At 38.9% G+C, this 19,401-nt stretch overlaps 4 protein-coding genes and 1 non-coding gene across 5 annotated transcripts; all 5 read left to right on the top strand.

The window, feature by feature from the left end:
- The first annotated feature begins 575 nt into the window (after positions 1–575).
- On the top strand, positions 576–4,513 carry LOC142541288 (auxin transporter-like protein 5). The gene is made up of 8 exons (XM_075647848.1): positions 576–806; positions 958–1,143; positions 1,348–1,460; positions 1,551–1,734; positions 2,057–2,154; positions 2,995–3,202; positions 3,342–3,599; positions 3,929–4,513. Exons 1-8 carry the CDS (start codon positions 648–650, stop codon positions 4,205–4,207), a joined length of 1,485 nt encoding a protein of 494 aa, XP_075503963.1. The 5' UTR covers positions 576–647; the 3' UTR covers positions 4,208–4,513.
- Positions 4,514–4,796: 283 nt separating this feature from the next.
- On the top strand, positions 4,797–5,454 carry LOC142504807 (uncharacterized protein At4g02000-like). The gene is made up of 2 exons (XM_075617617.1): positions 4,797–5,360; positions 5,425–5,454. Exons 1-2 carry the CDS (start codon positions 4,797–4,799, stop codon positions 5,452–5,454), a joined length of 594 nt encoding a protein of 197 aa, XP_075473732.1.
- Positions 5,455–6,522: 1,068 nt separating this feature from the next.
- On the top strand, positions 6,523–7,248 carry LOC142504799 (uncharacterized). The gene has a single exon (XM_075617607.1). The coding sequence runs from the start codon at positions 6,523–6,525 to the stop codon at positions 7,246–7,248; it is 726 nt and encodes a 241-aa protein (XP_075473722.1).
- A 2,089-nt stretch (positions 7,249–9,337) lies between these two features.
- On the top strand, positions 9,338–10,003 carry LOC142504778 (uncharacterized). The gene has a single exon (XM_075617588.1). It carries the CDS (start codon positions 9,338–9,340, stop codon positions 10,001–10,003), a length of 666 nt encoding a protein of 221 aa, XP_075473703.1.
- A 9,292-nt stretch (positions 10,004–19,295) lies between these two features.
- Positions 19,296–19,401, top strand: LOC142521228 (small nucleolar RNA R71). The gene has a single exon (XR_012814106.1). It is a non-coding gene; the product is annotated as a small nucleolar RNA R71 (small nucleolar RNA).

Raw genomic sequence — 19,401 nt, 5'->3', positions numbered from 1 at the left:
CAAGTAATTAGAGCGACTTGGGCAATATTGATTATAATTATTAGTGTTGGGAACAGAGAACCCACTCGTGCGGACAGCTCCTCACGCTTAATTAATCATCCATTAAATAAACTAATAAACAATTAATTCTAATCAATTTGTTTGCTACAAAAAGAAAATACATATTTATTCAATTATTAAATTAATAAGGAAAAAAATTTAAACAAAACTCTTGACTCATGAATTAATTTTGTGAAATAGATTTTGACCCGAACCAATTAATAAAAAACATTAATTTTATGTCAAAAATTTTATTTTTTATCAAAGATATGAGTTTAATTGACTCGTGTCATGTACATAGACATTGTCTCATGTATAGAGACATTGTTTGACCTACTTTAAAAAAATTTATAGCCACGAAAAACAATCTATATTCGTCAAATTAATCGCACAAAAACGCATTGAACCCTCCAAAAGCGGATATATGCTCTTCCCGAAATCGCTATTTTCAACAACAACTTTTACGAAAAGTCCTTTTTACCCTCCCGACATTCTATATTAAATACTGCTTCTCCTCCATCATGTTTCCCAGTTGTGTGTATTTAGTTTTTCATATCCATCGACAGAGAAATCAAGAAACACACAGTTTAACACACTAGAGCGTGAAAATGGCCTCCTCCGATAAGGTGGTGGAGACTGTTATGGTGGGAAACTATGTAGAAATGGAGACCGAAGGGAAACCAAGAGATATCAAGTCTCAAGTTTCCAACCTCTTCTGGCATGGTGGCTCCGCTTACGATGCCTGGTTCAGCTGTGCTTCCAACCAGGTTCCCCCAACTCTCCATAAATGTCTCTGTTAGATTTGAAAATTTTAATTCCATTCCCTAAATGAATCCTTCTGCTACGATGGGATCTTAATTCCTGTGATATTTAATATTTAGCTTAATTTCATAATTATTTTGCTTGATATTGATCCAGGTGGCTCAAGTGTTGCTTACATTGCCATATTCATTTTCGCAACTGGGAATGCTTTCCGGGGTTCTGTTCCAGCTGTTCTATGGCGTGATGGGAAGCTGGACAGCTTATTTAATCTGCATCCTCTACCTGGAATACAGAACCAGGAAAGAAAGAGAGAAAGTTGATTTCAGGAATCATGTTATTCAGGTTAAATTAATCAAATCCTGTCCATTTTCTACTAATTTATTTAATCTTAATATATACAGTTTTATGACAAGAATACATAATCAGAACATGAGCAAAGACAAAAATTCCACATCCACTGCTCGCAATTTCACATGGGTTTCTATGTTTTTCCGTTTAAACTAATCTAACAAATCCAATTTTTTCTTTTAAAAATAAAACCTGCAGTGGTTTGAAGTTCTTGACGGGCTCCTCGGAAAACACTGGAGGAACGTGGGCTTGGCGTTTAACTGCACTTTTCTTCTGTTTGGATCCGTGATTCAACTTATAGCCTGCGCAAGGTATCTAGCTGACACATACATACACTCACATATATATACATAACAGCACCAGTGTATATATTTTATATGTTTAAAAATTTGATATTGCAGCAATATATATTACATAAATGACAATTTGGACAAGAGAACGTGGACATATATATTTGGGGCATGTTGTGCTACGACAGTGTTCATTCCTTCGTTTCACAATTATAGAATATGGTCTTTTCTTGGCTTGCTGATGACCACTTACACAGCGTGGTACCTCACTATTGCATCCTTACTCCATGGACAGGTATATATATATATATATCCATGTATATTTTATTCTACTTTTCTATAGAACAAAACCCCCCTAAAAATTGATGTATAAAAGTAGTATTCCATAGTGCATATATATAGATTTTCTTGGAGAAATTTGTCGACTAATCAAATTTTTTGTTCCTGTATTAATCACTTTTACACTGCGAATCAAATCATGTTAGTCCAATTGAATTTAACTAATAGTTCCTTGTTCGAATAATTATGTCCAAAGTGCCCAAGATTCTTAGCCAAATACATTTAGTATAAGATTGATTATCGATGGGATTCAGTCTAATTTATGTATGTATGAACAGGTAGAGGGTGTGAAGCATTCGGGTCCAAACAAGTTGGTGTTATATTTCACAGGGGCCACCAACATTCTCTACACATTTGGGGGACATGCCGTTACTGTGTATGACATACTATTTTTTGTGTCCTAATATTAATTTTGTGTCTTTTACGTTATTTTTCTCGCACATTTATTCCACGTTTTTCTATGCAAGTCCTATAAGGTCTCCTTCAAGCTGTGAATATTATGTAAAACATTATTAAGTTGATCGATTCCGACAAAAGAAATTGTAGAAAGATTTGGAATAGGGAAAGATAAATCGGGCTTTGAACATCCTAACGTTATCGTGAAAGCGACTTAACCTTTGGGAATACGAACAGAATCTGGCCAATCCCTTTTATTTCCTCAAACAGCTCGAGGGTTTTAATTGGGTTGTCACTCGTCCTTTTTACTCTGAGGATTCAATAATTTTCCAGCTGTGGAAATGTTAGGCGTGGTTAGGTGTTACAAGTCGCACTTTCTTGGACAACGCTTTTTTCTCTTCTTTTGCTATCTTTGGGAAAAAAGCCAGACTTCTTTCTCCATTTACTTTATGCAGCTTTGGTTTCATGCTGTGATGAAAGGTGACTGGGTGCCTGGGGCTCCAGTCTGATCATTCAATTCTCGTTTGGCCCGCTCCGTCAATATTGATTCAGTATCTCTATTTTTTTTAAAAACAAAAAAAATCGTTAATATAAATATAACTAAGATAAATGGCTCAATAGTATAGTCAAAGATGAGCCACTAGGCAATTGACTCAGCTGGCAGAAGCGCCTCTCCCACGTGGGGGTTCGACACCCACGTGAATCAAATGTCGCCCCTCCCCTGAAATTCTGCTAAAAAATATATATATTAATCATGTAATAGTAACACAGAGACCTGAAAATGTTAATAAATAGTGGGGGTACGTATTTAATATTGCAGGGAGATAATGCACGCAATGTGGAAGCCACAGAAATTCAAGGCCATATACTTAATAGCCACAGCGTATGTGTTGACCCTGACACTCCCGTCGGCCTCGGCAGTGTACTGGGCTTTCGGAGATTTGCTTCTCAATCACTCCAATGCTTTCGCTCTTCTGCCGAGATCACCCTTCAGGGACATGGCCGTCATTTTGATGCTCATCCATCAGGTTCCATTTATGTCTTCATTAATTTACTCATCAACCGTATTATGTATATTGTAAAAAGTCTATATTTTTGAGTCTTGATAATCACTTTTTACATGGTGGATGTTAATGTTTGGTTATGGTTGCATGTCGATGAATGCAGTTTATAACATTCGGTTTCGCGTGCACTCCCTTGTATTTCGTGTGGGAGAAGGCGATAGGCATGCATGAATGCAAGAGCTTGTGCAAGAGGGCCGCGGCGAGGTTGCCCGTGGTGGTTCCGATATGGTTCTTGGCCATCATCTTCCCGTTTTTCGGACCTATCAACTCCACCGTCGGGTCCCTTCTTGTCAGCTTCACCGTCTACATTATCCCTGCTTTGGCTCACATTTTTACCTTCAGATCAGCTGCGGCCCGAGAGGTAACCAGCATAATCTGCAATAGTCATAAATTTTATTAAAAAAATACAGTTTTTGTATCCCAAATTCTTTACATATTCGATCGGGAATCATTTCCAAAGAAATACCGAATGGTTTCTATAATTAGAAGGTGACAGGTATCAGGTGGGGAAACTCAAAATCTTGAAATTATACAGTCACACCCCATACATATACTGGCTCATATATAGTTTGGTCGTCCGAAAATACAAATTTCCTCGATTTATATCATCTATAAAGATCAGAATTAAATTAAATTAAATTAAATGCGTATAAAGTATTAAAATTAAGCACAATTTGTCTTCTGGTGCAGAATGCGGTGGAACAGCCTCCAAAGTACTTTGGGAGATGGGTTGGGACTTACATCATCAACATATTTTTGGTTATATGGGTTTTGATAATTGGGTTCGGGTTCGGAGGATGGGCCAGTATGACAAATTTTATTCACCAAATCGACACCTTCGGTCTATTCACAAAGTGCTACCAATGCCTGCCTCAATTGCCGCCGCACCTGGCCAACGCCACCGCTCCTCTTACACCTCCTGCAGCCAACCTCACCCATCTTCCTCCCAGTATTCACGGCCACCTTTGAGCCGGTTCGTGACATTTCTTTCGAGAGCTTTGTATTCACAAGGAAAAGAGAAGTCGTGAGAGATTTCGCATTGCTGTGCTGTGATTCACAAGAAAATTAATGTTGGGAACTCAATTTGGCAAAAAGGAATGCAATATAGATTAGAGTTCTTCGATGGTAGTTGGTTTAAGTGGCCTGCATGAAATTCGTAATTCTTATTTATCAAATTTTATTTAGTGTGTAACTCTAGCATGTGTTAGTTTTTGTGATATGCTTTTCGTTTATAAAACAAAAAGGAAAAATGATGGGAGCAATTACAAATTTTTATTCTCAACTTAGTAGTAATTGTTGTTGATTTCATATACACTAAATAAATTGTTTTATAAATCGAAAATTTTCAATTAAATCAAATTTATCAATCGAAACAGAAACTCGAAATAATATTAATATGGGTACTATCATTTGGACAGTTGGATTTGGATTTATTAGAACATTTCAAACAAAAGATTTTGAAACTTTAATTATACGAAGTTATTAATATTATTTATGGATTTTCCTCGCCCTGTCTTCATTTAATTTCTTCAGTGAGGCAAATTTCGCCCCCTCATATATGGCTGGCTTATCACTAATTGACGATGAAGATGATGAAATCGCTTTTGATCTGAATATCCTACAAATAGCAGATGATGCAAATGAACTATGTTTAGTGGGGATCTTCTTGACAGAAAGGCAAATCAATTTGAATATCATGAAACAACGCTTATCTTCCATCTGGAGGCCTGGTAAACGTGTCACTATCAGAGAGATTGGATTCAAAAGGTTTATTTTTCAGTTCTATCATTCGGTGGACTTGCAAAGGATATTGGAAGGGGGACCATGGACCTTTGACAATAATTTTCTTCTCCTACACCATCTGAAAAGAGAGGAACAACCACTACAGGTTCCACTACGCCATCTCAACTTCTGGATCCAAATTCACGACTTACCATTTGGGTACATGTCTGAAGCCGTGGGCAGGCAATTGGGATCATACATGGGAAACTTCCTGGAATATGACAGCAACAATAACAAAGGATCATGGAGGCCTTACATGCGTATACGAGTAGCCATCGACGTCCAAAACCCACTTAAACAATGCAAGAAAATAGGAAAATCAAATGGTGAGAGTTTCCTCGTAAGCTTTAAATATGAAAAGCTTGGCTCTTTCTGTTTCTTGTGCGGTTGTCTGGGACATATAGAGAAATTCTGTGACAAACTCTTCAATATGATTCATGATGATGGTAAACGGAATTGGGGCATTTGGCTTCGAGCGCAGGGATAAGAGAACATCCAGTCTGGGGGAGAACAAATGGTTGCGAGAAGATGAGCCCACCGGAGCTCCGGCTACCTCCGGTGGAACAACGATAGATGGCAATCAATCAGAAGCAAAATTTTCGGATCCAAAAGAGGTAAGTAACAAATCCTCCGCTGACAAGGGCAAGGGAATTGCCGAAAATCTCTCAATCTCTATAAATGATCATTCAAATTGGAGCATGATTCTCGGAAACAGCCTATATGGAAATACCATCCAGCCTAACTTTGATGGAGAAATTTTTGGGAATGAGATGGAGCTACTCAATAATAGGAAACGCTCCCGCGCGAACCACAATACAGAGGCCCAATCCAAGATCACCAACATGAACCTGGATACAAAAGCCCATCCAAAAGCCTCAGAGAATGATCACCCAAACCAGCATTTTTTATCGGCAGGTCCTGGTTCCCAGGCCTGCCGGGAACCATGATTGTCCTTAGTTGGAATTGCCGAGGGCTCGGCCAGCCTCGAGCAATTCCTATTCTTGGTGAGTTGATCCGAACTCACAAAGCCGAGATTCTGTTTCTTTCGGAAACTTTAGTTCCTTTGCTGTTGATAGAGTTGGACGTCGAGGTGGACTTGCTCTGTTATGGCGTCATAAAGATCTCTGTATTATGCAAGACTTCTCTGAAAATCATGTTAACGCAGAAATCAAGGATGATGATAAACCAACATGGAGACTTACGGGCTTCATGGCTATCCAGAAAGGCGAAGGAGAAGGGACTCGTGGAGGTTACTTCACAAAATTCACAGCCAATCTCAACTTCCTTGGTGCTGCATAGGGGACTTTAACGACATGTTAAGTCCAGATGATAAAATAGGAAGGGTAGACCATCCCACTTGGCTTATAAACGGCTTCCGAGAAGTAGTGGCTATACATGTGGATTGACTGATCTACCTCTCAAGGGCTATCCTTTCACTTGGGCAAGAAGTAAAGGAACCATTAATGCTGTTGAAGAAAGAATAGACAGAGCTCTGGTTAATAATGGTTGGACCACGATATTCCCACATGGTATCCTCTCTAACTGTACAGCTCTTATATCAGACCATTCCCCTATTCTTCTTACCACAGAGAATAAAATCCTCAGCGGGAAAAAGGAGGGGATTCCGTTTCGAAAACAAGTGGCTGCGTGAACCGGGCCTATCTGAGGTGGTTAGAGAAAGTTGGGTGAACTCCTCAAGCATTCGCGTCACTGATAAATTGCAATATACAGCTGATAACTTGCAGAGATGGGGCAGAAAGGTTTCAAGAGAATTCCGGGAAAAAATCGATCGATGCAAGAATGAAATAGATTATCTTCGCTCCAAAATAGATCAAGCATCAGTGCAGCGAGCTCTAGAACTAAACTCGGAACTCATTGTTCTATTAGCACATGAGGAGACCTTTTGGAAACAGCGGGCGAAAGCCTATTGGCTTAAAGACGGAGACATGAACTCCAAATTTTTCCACAAAACAGCCACTAGCCGTAGAGAATCGAATAAAATAAAGAAACTTACTGATGAGAATGGAAATTCTATTGAGCAGACTGATGATTTATGTGAGGTGGTAAAGAAGTACTTTACAGAATTATTCTCTCCCATCTTGGCAAATAGCGATTTGGTCATATCCAAGGTTACACCAGTGATCTCTGAAGCAGAAAATCGTGATCTCCTCTCACCATTCAAGATCGAAGAAGTGAAATCTGTGGTTTTACAAATGAATGGACGATAATTCACCGGGTCCAGATGGGTTTAATCCGATGTTTTTCCACAAGTTTTGGAGCACGGTGGGAAATGAAGTTTTCCAGGAATGTAACAGTTGGAGGAGCAATAGGTGTTTTTCCAAATAACTTAAATGACACTCATATTGTCCTAATTCCAAAATGCGTGAAACCAAACAACATGAAGGACTTTCGGCCCATATCATTGTGTAACGTTCTGTACAAAATCTTTGCTAAGATCATGGCAAACCGCATGAAACCTCTTATGGATAGAATCATCTCAAAGTACCAATCAGCTTTCGTACCAGGTAGATCGATTATGGACAATGTCGTGGTGGCCTTCGAAGTGCTTCACAACCTGAAACGGAAAACAAGAGGGAAGGAAGGCTTCATGGCTGTAAAACTTGATGTGAGCAAGGCTTACGATCGCCTTAGTTGGGACTTTCTGGGAGACATGTTGATTAAGATTGGCTTCCACGGAGAGTGGGTAAAATTGGTCATGCTTTGTATAACTACTGTTTCTTATTCAGTCATTGTCAATGATCGAGTTGTTGGTACTTATTAAACCTCACAGAGGTTTATGTCAAGGATGTCCACTCTCACCGTACCTCTTCATCATCTGTGCTCACGCCCTTTCATCTATGATACAGGATGCAGAAAGACATGGTCTCATCAATGGATGCCGAGTTAGCAGGGGTGGTCCAAAAATCTCTCATTTGTTAATTCGCCGATGATAGCCTCTTGTTCTGTAAAGCAAGGGTGGAAGAATGCGAAGTGGTAAAGAAGCTGCTTCGTGATTACGAGCAAGCCTCAGGCCAAACAATAAATTTAGTGAAATCTGGAATAATGTTTAGTGGGAACATGGGTGCTGATCAAAAGGAGTTGCTGTCCAGAAGAATGGGTATCACAAAAGACATGAGGTCTGGAACTTATCTAGGGCTTCCTTCTCTTATTGGAAAAAAGAAAAAGGATATCTTCAACTACTTGAAAGATAGACTTTGGAAGCGTATTCAAGGATGGCAAGGTAAATTCCTCTCTAAAGCAGGTAGAGAAATACTAATCAAAGCAGTAGCTCAAGCGCTTCCAGCCTACTGCATGAACGTGTTCTTGCTGCCGAGATCTACCACTGAGGAGCTTCAACGTATTATGAACTTTTTTTGGTGGGGTTCAAACCCAAATGGCAATAGAGGCATCAAATGGTTGAGATGGGATCGGCTATGTGTTCCGAAGCAAAATGGTGGCATGGGGTTTAGAAATCTGAAATCCTTCAACCTGGCAATGCTAGGTAAACAAGCATGGAATCTCATTGCTAAACCAGACTCCCTAATGACCATAGTTCTAAAAGCGAAGTATTTCCCAACCTCGAATTTCCTGGATGCTAGTCTGGGCCACAATCCTAGCTTCATATGGCGTAGTCTGTGGAGCTCACGAATCATACTAAAAAGAGGAGTCAGGTGGCGAATTGGAAAGGGAGATAAGATTAATGTTTGGAGAGAGCCATGGCTTCGTGACCCAAGGAATTTCTACATAACATCCCCTCCTATCACAGAGCTTCACTCACTAAAGGTATGTGATTTATTCATCCCGTTCACTACCCAGTGGGATCATGAGCTGCTGGTTGATATATTTGGAAACACAGATGTACATGAAATCTTGAATATCCATGTACACACAAACATAGGAGGTGATCAACTCATTTGGCAATATAGCAACAATGGGAAATACCAAGTTCGATCATGTTACAAAATAGCACAAGAACTGCTAATCGACGGCGACGCTCCTACGGGCCTTGGGGATTGGCAGAAACTTTGGAGCCTAAAAATTCCACCGAAGGTAAAGGTCTTCTTGTGGCATGTAGCTAGAGATATTCTCCCTAATAGAGGCAACCTTCAAAAGAAACATATCCTGGTACCTATCTGTGGGAGCGATTGGGAGAACTCGTGGCATCAATTTATTTTCTGCCCAATGGCAAAAGCTTGCCGGGAAGAACTTGGTATCTGGAGCTTAGTGGTCTCAAAGTCCAATGAAGTTGAAGGATTCATCCAGTGGCTTTTCAAAATGTTCTAGCAGGTAGATGTGGCTTCCCTCGAAAACATAGCTATGGTACTATGGGGCATATGGCGTGCTCGGAATGAGAAACTTTGGAACAGAATTGTTAGACCAGCTGATTCAATTGTTAGCTTAGTCATTCAATTCTTGACTGATTGGAGAGCGGTGCGTAACATCGCAAGAAATCCAGAGGGAACAACCCATCAGGAAGAAGAGAGATTTTCCTGGCTAAAACCACAAGTTCCAACACTCAAATGCAATGTGGATGCATCAGTACAAAATGGATCGGGGTTATTTGGGGTTGGTATGGTTCTTCGAGATTTCGACGGGGTGTTTATTTCAGCTAGAACAAATGCCTTCCCTGGCAGAGCTCTCGTAAAAGAGGCAGAGGCTATGGCGATCAAGGAAGCCCTTAGCTGGATCATGGAAATGAACATCCCGGAGGTAATTTTTGATTCCGATGCCAAAGGTGTTACTGAAGCACTGAGTTCAGCAAGAGATGAAGACTCAGAGTTCGGAGCGATTATCTTAGAGTGTCGTGAATTACTTCGTCAAAGACCATCATTCAGGGTCTGTTTCACTCGTAGACAAGCAAACAAGGTTGCCCACATTCTTGCTAGGGAATCTTGCTTTCATGCTCGTCCTTCTATCTGGAATTCCCCTCCAGATTTTATTTTAGAAGCGTTGAATGAAGATTGTAATTTGACTGATTCCTAATAATATATTTTTTCTTCAAAAAAAATATTATTTGTATGGACATGTTTGAGTCGCTAGTCTAGATCTACCTTATTTGGGTCTGATTTGGTGAAGGATTTTCAATCACATTTATGTGTTTTAATTTCACCACATATATGTATTGAATATACTGCAATAGATTCTCTTTGGTTCTATACCGATGAAGAGCTTACTAGAAATTAGATGTACTCTGGTAATTGTGAATGATTGTTTCAGGTTTATTAATCTTCTTGCCTTTAAGATCATACCAGTGTCCAGTTGATTAAAGTTTTAAAACATTTTCAAAATGAGAAATACCTTGCAATAGATACGAGAAGGAGTGATATGTGAACCGAGTTTATAACCAAAATCCTCTCATCCTATCTAGATGACCAAGTAATCAATAATTCGTCCTCAGCTGCTAGATCACAACAAAATGGTGTTACTGAGAGAAGGAACCATAGTTTGAAGGACGTGGCGAGAATAATGATAGCTGATTCAGGGATATCTAAGAGATTTTGGAAAGAAATAGTTAATAATTGCTTTTGATGCTAAATCTGATGCTAATGTGTTTTTAAGATATTAACATGTTACCAAAACATATATAGTTTATAATTTTAAAACTCTAATCTTTGAAGAAATTGTTCATTTTGTATTTGATGAGTAATCTATATGTTAAAGTTGTATGAACAATAATGTGCACAAAATCACATCGATGGATGTTCCAAAGCTCCACCCTATCAAACTGATGAATGCCACCACCGTGGAAATGTACAAAAAGAAGAATTTTCCAACATGTGTCAAGCTGTCACGTCTCGAAACAGAGACGTGCCATCAGCGTTGTTTAACAATTTAAAATCGTGTAACAACAAGCCACATAGTATGTAGGGCCCGGGGTCCGATATTAATACTAGTAATTATAAATGTAACAAACCAAACGATTTAGTAAAACAAATAATCTGTGGTTCACAAACCACCATAACATCGTCAAAATAATTTAAATTTCTTAAATGTTTGAAATATAAGTTTAACATGTCAAAATAAACTAGTGAGACAAAATATTCCAAACATCATCCAATAGCTCCTAAGACCCGAGAATCTCATTCTAACTCGTATCTCCTTGCCTGGAGCTGGACTCTGGCATCTCAAGTCTCGCCTCACCTACCGTCAATCACATGAAAACAAGAGGTAGCCAACGTGCCGGTGAGTATAAACCCAGTATGATACAATCAATAACATATAAGAATTTTAAAAAGACAAATAGTTCATATAAATTCATAAAAATGCAATATAACGTAATGCGTGATCAGAAGTTGTGGGCTATCAATAAATCTCAAGATCAAGTGAATCATCTGGTCATAGGGTACCCAAGGGAAGAGAATCCCCCAGCAACATCCACCGACTCATCCGTTCGAGGTGGGGTGCTGTGTTCTACAATCCCAGGATTATAGTGCGCTTATAGAGAGTGTTCCGGCCATAGCAGCGACCTCCACATACACTATGCCAACTCAACTATAGCCACATACATCCAACAAATCAATAAATCAAGGCGACCTCTGCCATATCAAATCTGAATCGACAAGTGGCTCAATATGCAATGTAATGATGCAAATCAAGATCATCATCTCAATATCACAACAAACTCATCTCAAGACAACAACTATCATCAAATCACAAGTAATTCATCGGGCCATAGAATTTTCAGTTTAAAATAAAAATGATATTTTTATCTCGTATGTTACTGACCGTAACATACATTTCGAATATCACCAACAAGAGATCAAAATATATGGTTGAAAAGTCTTGAACCCTCGCAGTCTACTCGACTCCTTATCAACTAACTTAAAGTAAATAATCTTGAGCCAACCCAAGTCAATACTTCAACCGAATCTTCAATAACTCGGATTATTTATCAACACAGAGAAATTTTCGTACAAAATTCATAATTAATTTGATACTACTTCAAATCAAGATCTGTAAATTGGATATGCAAAAAATATAATGCCCAACCATTCGTATTCACAAACGTTTGTCAAATAAAGTCGTTTACTTAGTCATTCATAATCTGAAATATACAACATAATTTTCGAAATTCTGCATCAGTACAAATCTGGCACAGTTTAGTATTTTGAGCATAACTTCTTCAATATCCAATGGATTCAAGCCAATTTGGTATCATTTCGAAGACAAGAAAATTTTCTATAACTTTCATTTGAACATCAAATTCCGAAACCCAACCAATAATCCCAGAATTCGAATAAACAGAAGGCAAGTACACAAATCTGCACTAATTCGGATTTCCAGACCAGTTTTAGTAAAAATTACATATCTCTCTCATATCTTCATGGAATTGAGTGATTCAAGAACCAAATCGAAGATAACTTGATGCTCTACAAGTTTGATGAAGACCATAACATCAAAATCCAATTAAAACCATCCCATAGATCCGAAATACAGTAGGCTTAAAAACCGATCTTGTACAGAATCAAGAAACCATGCTCATATCCATTTTAAATTCAAACCAACACAAATAAAACATCTCCAAAATCTCTATTTCTTAAATATCAACTTACATATCAATATCTTAAATATCAACTTACATATCAATTCTAAACTTCAACCCATTTCCAAACTTGAATAAAATTGGAAAATACTTACATAATCTTGAAGCCCGTGATGAGAGGATCACAAATCTACCTTCATTTAATATTTTTCTTGAACAAATCTACCATAAATTGAAGAAAGAAATTCGTTAATGGAGAGGAGATGGATGAGGATTTGCGTGGAGGAGGAGGGAAATGTGTAAGGCCCGAGAATTTGATTACCGTAATCTGAAATGATTTGGTGATAATTGAGGCGATTATAGACGGAAGAAAAACACGGAATATGCGCGAGGGCTATATTCCGTGTTTTTTTTCCGTCTATAATCGCCTCAATTATCACCAAATCATTTCAGATTACGGTAATCAAATTCTCGGGCCTTACAAAATGATTGGTGGAGGTGAAAGTAGGCTTAGATATTGATTTTTCGCGTTTGTAGCGCCGCATCACCACTTTTTAGTGCCTCAGCACCAAATTTTACGCAAAACTAGAGCTTAGGCGCTACTATTCTAGCGCCGTAGCGCTTGAATAGTAACATATGAACAATAAATTTTTTTTCAGTTTTTTTTTTTAAAATTCGGGCATTACATAGCACATCAAATAGCCAAAAGCTAGTCCATTATATAAATCAATAATCATCGTTATAATGCGATTGAAAAGAAATTCGGAAGCATAAAACACGATAATACAACTAAAAAACAGAATGACAAGACTGGTCTTGAGTTGGATTGGCCTCATCACTATCCCCAAAAGTATTCTTTTTCTTTATCCTCGATTTGTTCCTCGTTTTTATCGGGGGTGGAAATGTAAGGGGTGAATATTTGAGAAAATACTTAGTAAATGAGGGTCGATCGTGCATAATAAATATCAAGGTTATAATTATACAGATACATTATCATAATTTCAATAATAAACATGTTGAATCGAATATGAACATAATACAAACATATCTCTGAAAATAATCTCATTTTGATGGTTTATTGATAAGTCTCCTATATGTTACTTCACTAAGGAGTGAGGCCAAATGAATGATTATTATATCCCATCGCATCAGGGTCAAAACATATCAGATATTGGAATTTTATTGCCATTTCTAATTCGAATCATTACAGTGCATTTCGAATATTTCAAACATTCTTTCAAATATTATAACTAATATCCAACAACAACTTGTTCAAGGATGTTCATAACAATTAGGAACGAATATATCATGTGTGTGTGTGTGTGTGTGTCTATATATATATATATATATATATAATTTTTGCTGAAACTTTCAGAATGTTTGGGGATGTTTTGTGTCTTCTTTTTTGTCATCTTCCAGGGTATTTATAAGCTCATAGAGGTGAGATGAACAAGCTGTCATTCAAGGCCATTACAGCCCTCCTTTAAGGCCTTCATTAGCCTTAATATGACTGTTACTTGTGGAGTCAAAGCAACTCTTGAATGCCTCTTTTTAATGACATTAGATGATACCAAGTTGTCATCATCTTTTGTTGAATTTCTTTCCAAATTTTTGAGTCCTTACACAAGCTGTTGGAAATCAAAAAGGAAAAAAAGGCGAGGAACAAGAAGCTTCTCAAAGGAAACTCGAACCGGCCAAGACATTTGTTAGAGATGCCAAAAAAAGCTTGTTCTGTCTTCCGATTCACTCTGATGTGGGTAGGGAGAAGGTTCCCCTCACCCAAGTTTTTGGTGGACTAAGATGGCGAAGACCAAGAACAAGGCTGAAAAGCCTAAAGTGTAAAATATAAACTGCTCAAGCATGTGTCGGAACCACTCCGTCTAGCTCCAATCCTAGTTGTCCCAGTTTCCAGCTTGCTAACGAGAAAAAGTTGTCACACGGTCTGGACTTCCTGCCATTGACCCCAAGGACAAGGTCAAATGCATTCTTGTTGAGCAGTCCAAGCTTTCAAATGCTCCAGCCGCTATCAACATCACCATGCAGCATGTTAATGAACTTGTCAGAGAAAGAGAAAAAATTTAATGAACGCAATCCACAAGATAGAGATGATGCTGTGATGATTCAACAACTGGAAATGGATGTACTATATATTTCCATGGTTGTAAATACGAAAAGACAGGAGTATGAGTTGCCTATAGAAGAGGATGGGGACTCTCGGACCGTATTTTGCAGTGAAGAAACTCTCAATGATGGCAGCCAGATAGTGAGGAGTCGATACAAGAAATGAACACTCAAGTTGCAGTGCCACAAAGTCAAGAGGTTGAAATACCCAGAGTGGAAACTCCAGCTGAAGTCCATCAACTCAGGCTATTACGAACAGAGCCATAGACACGAGAGGCGGAAGAAAATTATTCTCTGTTATTCTTCACAGAAATGATCAATCATACATATATACACGTGAGTTACATACAGCTGTCAAAAACTACCTAAACAAACTTAAACTAACTAAACACACTTAAAGCTAACTAATCTATCCAATAGAGGGAAATAAATACACGTGTTTAAAACTCCTCCTCAAGGTGGCTATAAAGGAGAAATAAATACACGTGTTTAAAAATCCCCCTCAAGGTGGCTTATAAAGATCCTTTATATCCATCTTGGACATTAGAGGTGCTAAGCGAGCAATGGGTAAGGGCTTGGTAAAGATGTTCGCTAGCTGATTTTGTGAGCGTATGGGCAAAAGTTTGATAATACCTTCCGATAAGCGAGATACTGTTGTTTGTTTCTTGGCTTTCCATGACACAAGGGAATGACCAAGGAAGATACAAAACCCGGTAACCGATTTCCGATAGTCCGCACAAGCAGCCCAATCAGCGTCACAGAAAGCTTTCAGCTATAGGGGAGATGATGCTGAGAAGAAAAGTCCCTGGCCGGGATTCCCTTTGATTTATTGAAGTAGATGATGGGCAGCTTGTAAATGAGGCGTATGAGGTTGAGACACAAACTGACTTAGTTTCTGAACAACAAACGAAAGATCTGATCTCGAAAGTGTGAGATATAATAAGCAACCCACAATGCGCATGTATTGGGTAATATCCTCGAGGGGATCGCCATAACTGGAATTCAGGAGAACCTTAGGATCCATGGGTGTCATAATCGGCTTGCTGGCCAAAAAACCTGTGGCAGCAAGAAGTTGCAAAGCATATTGGCGTTGAATCAATACAATGCCCGTGGAAGATCGAGCAATTTCAACACCCAAGAAGTATTTCAGGCAGCCCAGATCACGAAGCTTGAAATGGAAATGTAAGAACTGCTTTAAAGATTCAATAAGCACAAGAAACGACCTAGTGATAATGATGTCATCCACATATACTAATAGAGTAACAAATGAGGAACCCAATCCCTTAGTGAATAAAGAATAATCAGATTTGGATTGAGCAAGACCAAACTGGAGCACAACTTGAGAAAACTTGGAGTTTCATTGTCTCAAAGCTTGACGCAGTCCATATATAGACTTGTGAAGCTTGCACACCATATGGTTCTTGGAATTAACCGGCTCCCCCTGAAACCGATACCCCTGTGGAATTTCCATATATACTTCTTCACAAAGATCCCCATTTAAGAATGCATTACTAACATCCAATTGAACCAAATGCCAATTCAGACATGCTGCCAGAGCAAGAAGGACTTTGACAGTGAATAATTTTGCCACATGAGAAAAAATGTCTAAGAAATCAATACCCTCATGTTGGTTAAATCCTTTAGCAACAAGCCTAGCTTTATGTCTTTCAATCGAGCCACCAGCATGAAGTTTGAGTTTATTGAAGGATCGTTTGCAGAGCACCTTGAGGTGCTTCAAACAAAATATTCTCCAAGAGCTGTAATAGCTCGTGTTCTAAGAATGTATATACCAATAAATTAGATCGAGTTTGGAGTTAAAACCAAGCGCAAAACACTCGAAATAATATTTCGTTAAGAAACACTGATATATTTTGTATATCATGTGTAATTGAATAACTGAAAAAAGAGTAGATTAGTTTTTGCATTCATCAGTTCAGTTATGATGACAATTGAACTGAAGAATACTCTAACTGATCCAAACAATTTGATAAAACGCCAATAAAAACCGGCGTGACCTAGAAAACTTCGAACTCCCTTTATTGAAGCTGGTGGTGGTAAGTTATTGATGACTTCTATTTTAGCTTTGTCTACCTCAATCCCTTGTTCCGAAATCTTGTGCCCTAGGACAATTCCCTCTTGTACCATGAAATGGCACTTTTCCCAATTAAGCACCAGGTTCGTCTCCTCGCACCTTCTCAACACGGAGCTCAGATTCTGCAAACACTCATCAAACGTTGCACCAAAGATAGAAAAGTCATCCATAAATATTTCAAGAAAAGTTTCAATCATATCATGGAATATAGCAGTCATGCAGTGCTGAAATGTATCAGGGGCATTTTCTCTTGGTCCTCAGGTGCAATAGTGATTTGGATATATCCCGAATACCCATCTAGAAAACAGTAAAACTCACGCTTCACTAGTCTCTCCAACATCTGATCAATAAAGGGAAGATGAAAGTGGCCCTTACGGGTGGTATCATTCAACTTCCTATAGTCAATACATACTCTCCACCCCGTAACAGTCTGCGTGGGAATAAGTTCATTCTTTTCATCAGTGATCACCATAATCCCACCTTTCTTAGGTACACATACAACAGGACTTACCCATGCACTATCTGAAATAGGATAGATAATACCTGCATCGAGAAGCTTAATAGTTTCGGTCTTCACTACCTCTTGCATCTTTGGATTGAGTCGTCTTTGAGGTTGCACGAGAGGTGAGTACTTTTCTTCCATCAAGAATTTGTGCATGCAGATTGATGGACTTATTCCCTTGATGTCCGCCACCTTCCATGAAAATGCCTTTTGGTGCGCTTTGAGAACTTGCAACAATTTTTCCTCCATGACATCTGTCAAAGCTGCAGAAATAATGACAGGTAAAGTGTTAATCTCACTTAGGTATACGTACTTTAGGTGCGGAGGCAGTGGCTTGAGCTCAAGCGTCGGTGGTTCCTCGATGCTGGACTTGGGAGGGGTCAAATCTTTTCGCTCTCCCAAATCCTCCAATCTCATCCTCATTGGCTTTTTCCATGGATTTTTGGCATTAAAGTGTGCCACTATTTCAGCTTTCTCTTCGTCCAAGTCATCTTCCTTCAATTCAGTTGTGAGGGTGGCTTCCAATGAGTCTTTCATAGAATCCTACACAAAATTACACACAAGAGAATCCACAGCATCAATTCTAAAACAATCATCCGTGTGCACCCACTCTTAATCTCAACTTTCCTTCTTGAACATCAATCAGTGTCTTGCCGGTCGCAGAAATGGTCCCAGAATTAAGGACATTTCTATGTCTTCCTCCATGTCAAGTACTACAAAATCTGCAGGAAATATGAATTTGTCCACCTTTACCAGGACGTCCTCTACGACTCCTCGCGATTATTTGACATATCTGTCTGCTAGTTGCAAGGACATCCTTGTTGGCTTATGTTTCTCCTAATCCGAGTTTCCTGAATACAGATAACGGCATAAGATTAATACTTGCACCAAGATCACACAAAGTTTTATGAAAAAGAATATCACTAATCACGCAAGGAATAGAAAAACTCCCTGGATCCTTAAGTTTCGGTGGAATCTTGTTTTGCACCAAAGCAGAGCAATTTTCAGTTAGATTCACCGTCATGTGATCCCCCAATTTTCTCTTGTTTGCTAAGATGTCCTTCAGAAATTTTGGCATAGCTTGGCATTTGCAACAGAGCATCAGCAAAGGGAATATTGATGTACAATTTCTTGAATACTTCTAAAAACTTACCGATTTGCGCATCTAATTTCGCCTTTTTTAATGCTGCAGGAAAAGGTGGAGGGATAACAATTCTAGATTGTGCGGTGGGTGCTGGTGTAAAGTCAGAAGACTTACCTTTTTATGACTCAGTCTGTTCATACAGTGCTTGATTTTTTTCTGTCCCTCTAGATCCTAAAATTTTTCCACTCTTCAACTCGATGGCCTTCACTTGCTCTTTTGGATTGGTCTCTGTGTTACTTGGCAAGGTGCCCGGCTCTCTACTTGCTATCATCTTAGCTAACTGTCCAATCTGATTCTCTAGCCCCTTTATCGACGCATCTTGATTTTGGAGTCTAGTTTTGGTAGATGAGATGAACTTAGACATCATCTGCTCCAAATTGGACTTTTCTTATCTCGGAGGGTCAGATCTGTACGTTGGTTGTTTCTCATATGGTTGTCCTCCCTGTGGTCGATTCTGACTGTTTTGGCCACCCCATGAGAAATTGGGATGTTGCCTCCATCCAGGATTATATGTGTTCGAATACGGGTCATTCCTTAGACGGTTTTGGACTCCTACTTGATTTATTGGTGCCCCTTCTTGCACATAAAAAGGACCATTGTCTTGACAATCCTTAATATAGTGTTCTCCTCCGTATTTTTCACAGCAGACGCATAGCCGTGCCACCCATATTCAAACCATCCAATTTCCTGTTCAAGACATCATGTTGTGCAGTAATAGCGGAAATATCAGTTACCTGGTGAACTCCTACACTTCTTCGCTGGTTGTTCCTTTCAGATTAAGGATGATAGCTGCTAGCACCATCTCCTCCAATAACTCTTATTCCTTCCTCAGCAGTTTTTCTCAAGAGGCTTTCACAAGCAGCAGCATCTATCATAGTACGATTAGGAGTAAGCAAGCCATTGTAAAAGGTTTGAACGACTAACCCAAGTGGCAGTTCGTGATGAGGACATCTTCATAATAGATCTTTGAAACGCTCACATGCTTCATATAAAGACTCCTGCTCGAATTGAGCAAATGTAGTGATGTCTGTCCGCAGCT

This window comes from Primulina tabacum, chromosome 1, assembly GCF_025594145.1.
Source record: "Primulina tabacum isolate GXHZ01 chromosome 1, ASM2559414v2, whole genome shotgun sequence".
Taxonomy (NCBI): Eukaryota; Viridiplantae; Streptophyta; class Magnoliopsida; order Lamiales; family Gesneriaceae; genus Primulina; species Primulina tabacum.
The sequence above is the reverse complement of the archived record's forward strand: the minus strand, read 5'-3'. Positions and strand labels throughout refer to the sequence as shown.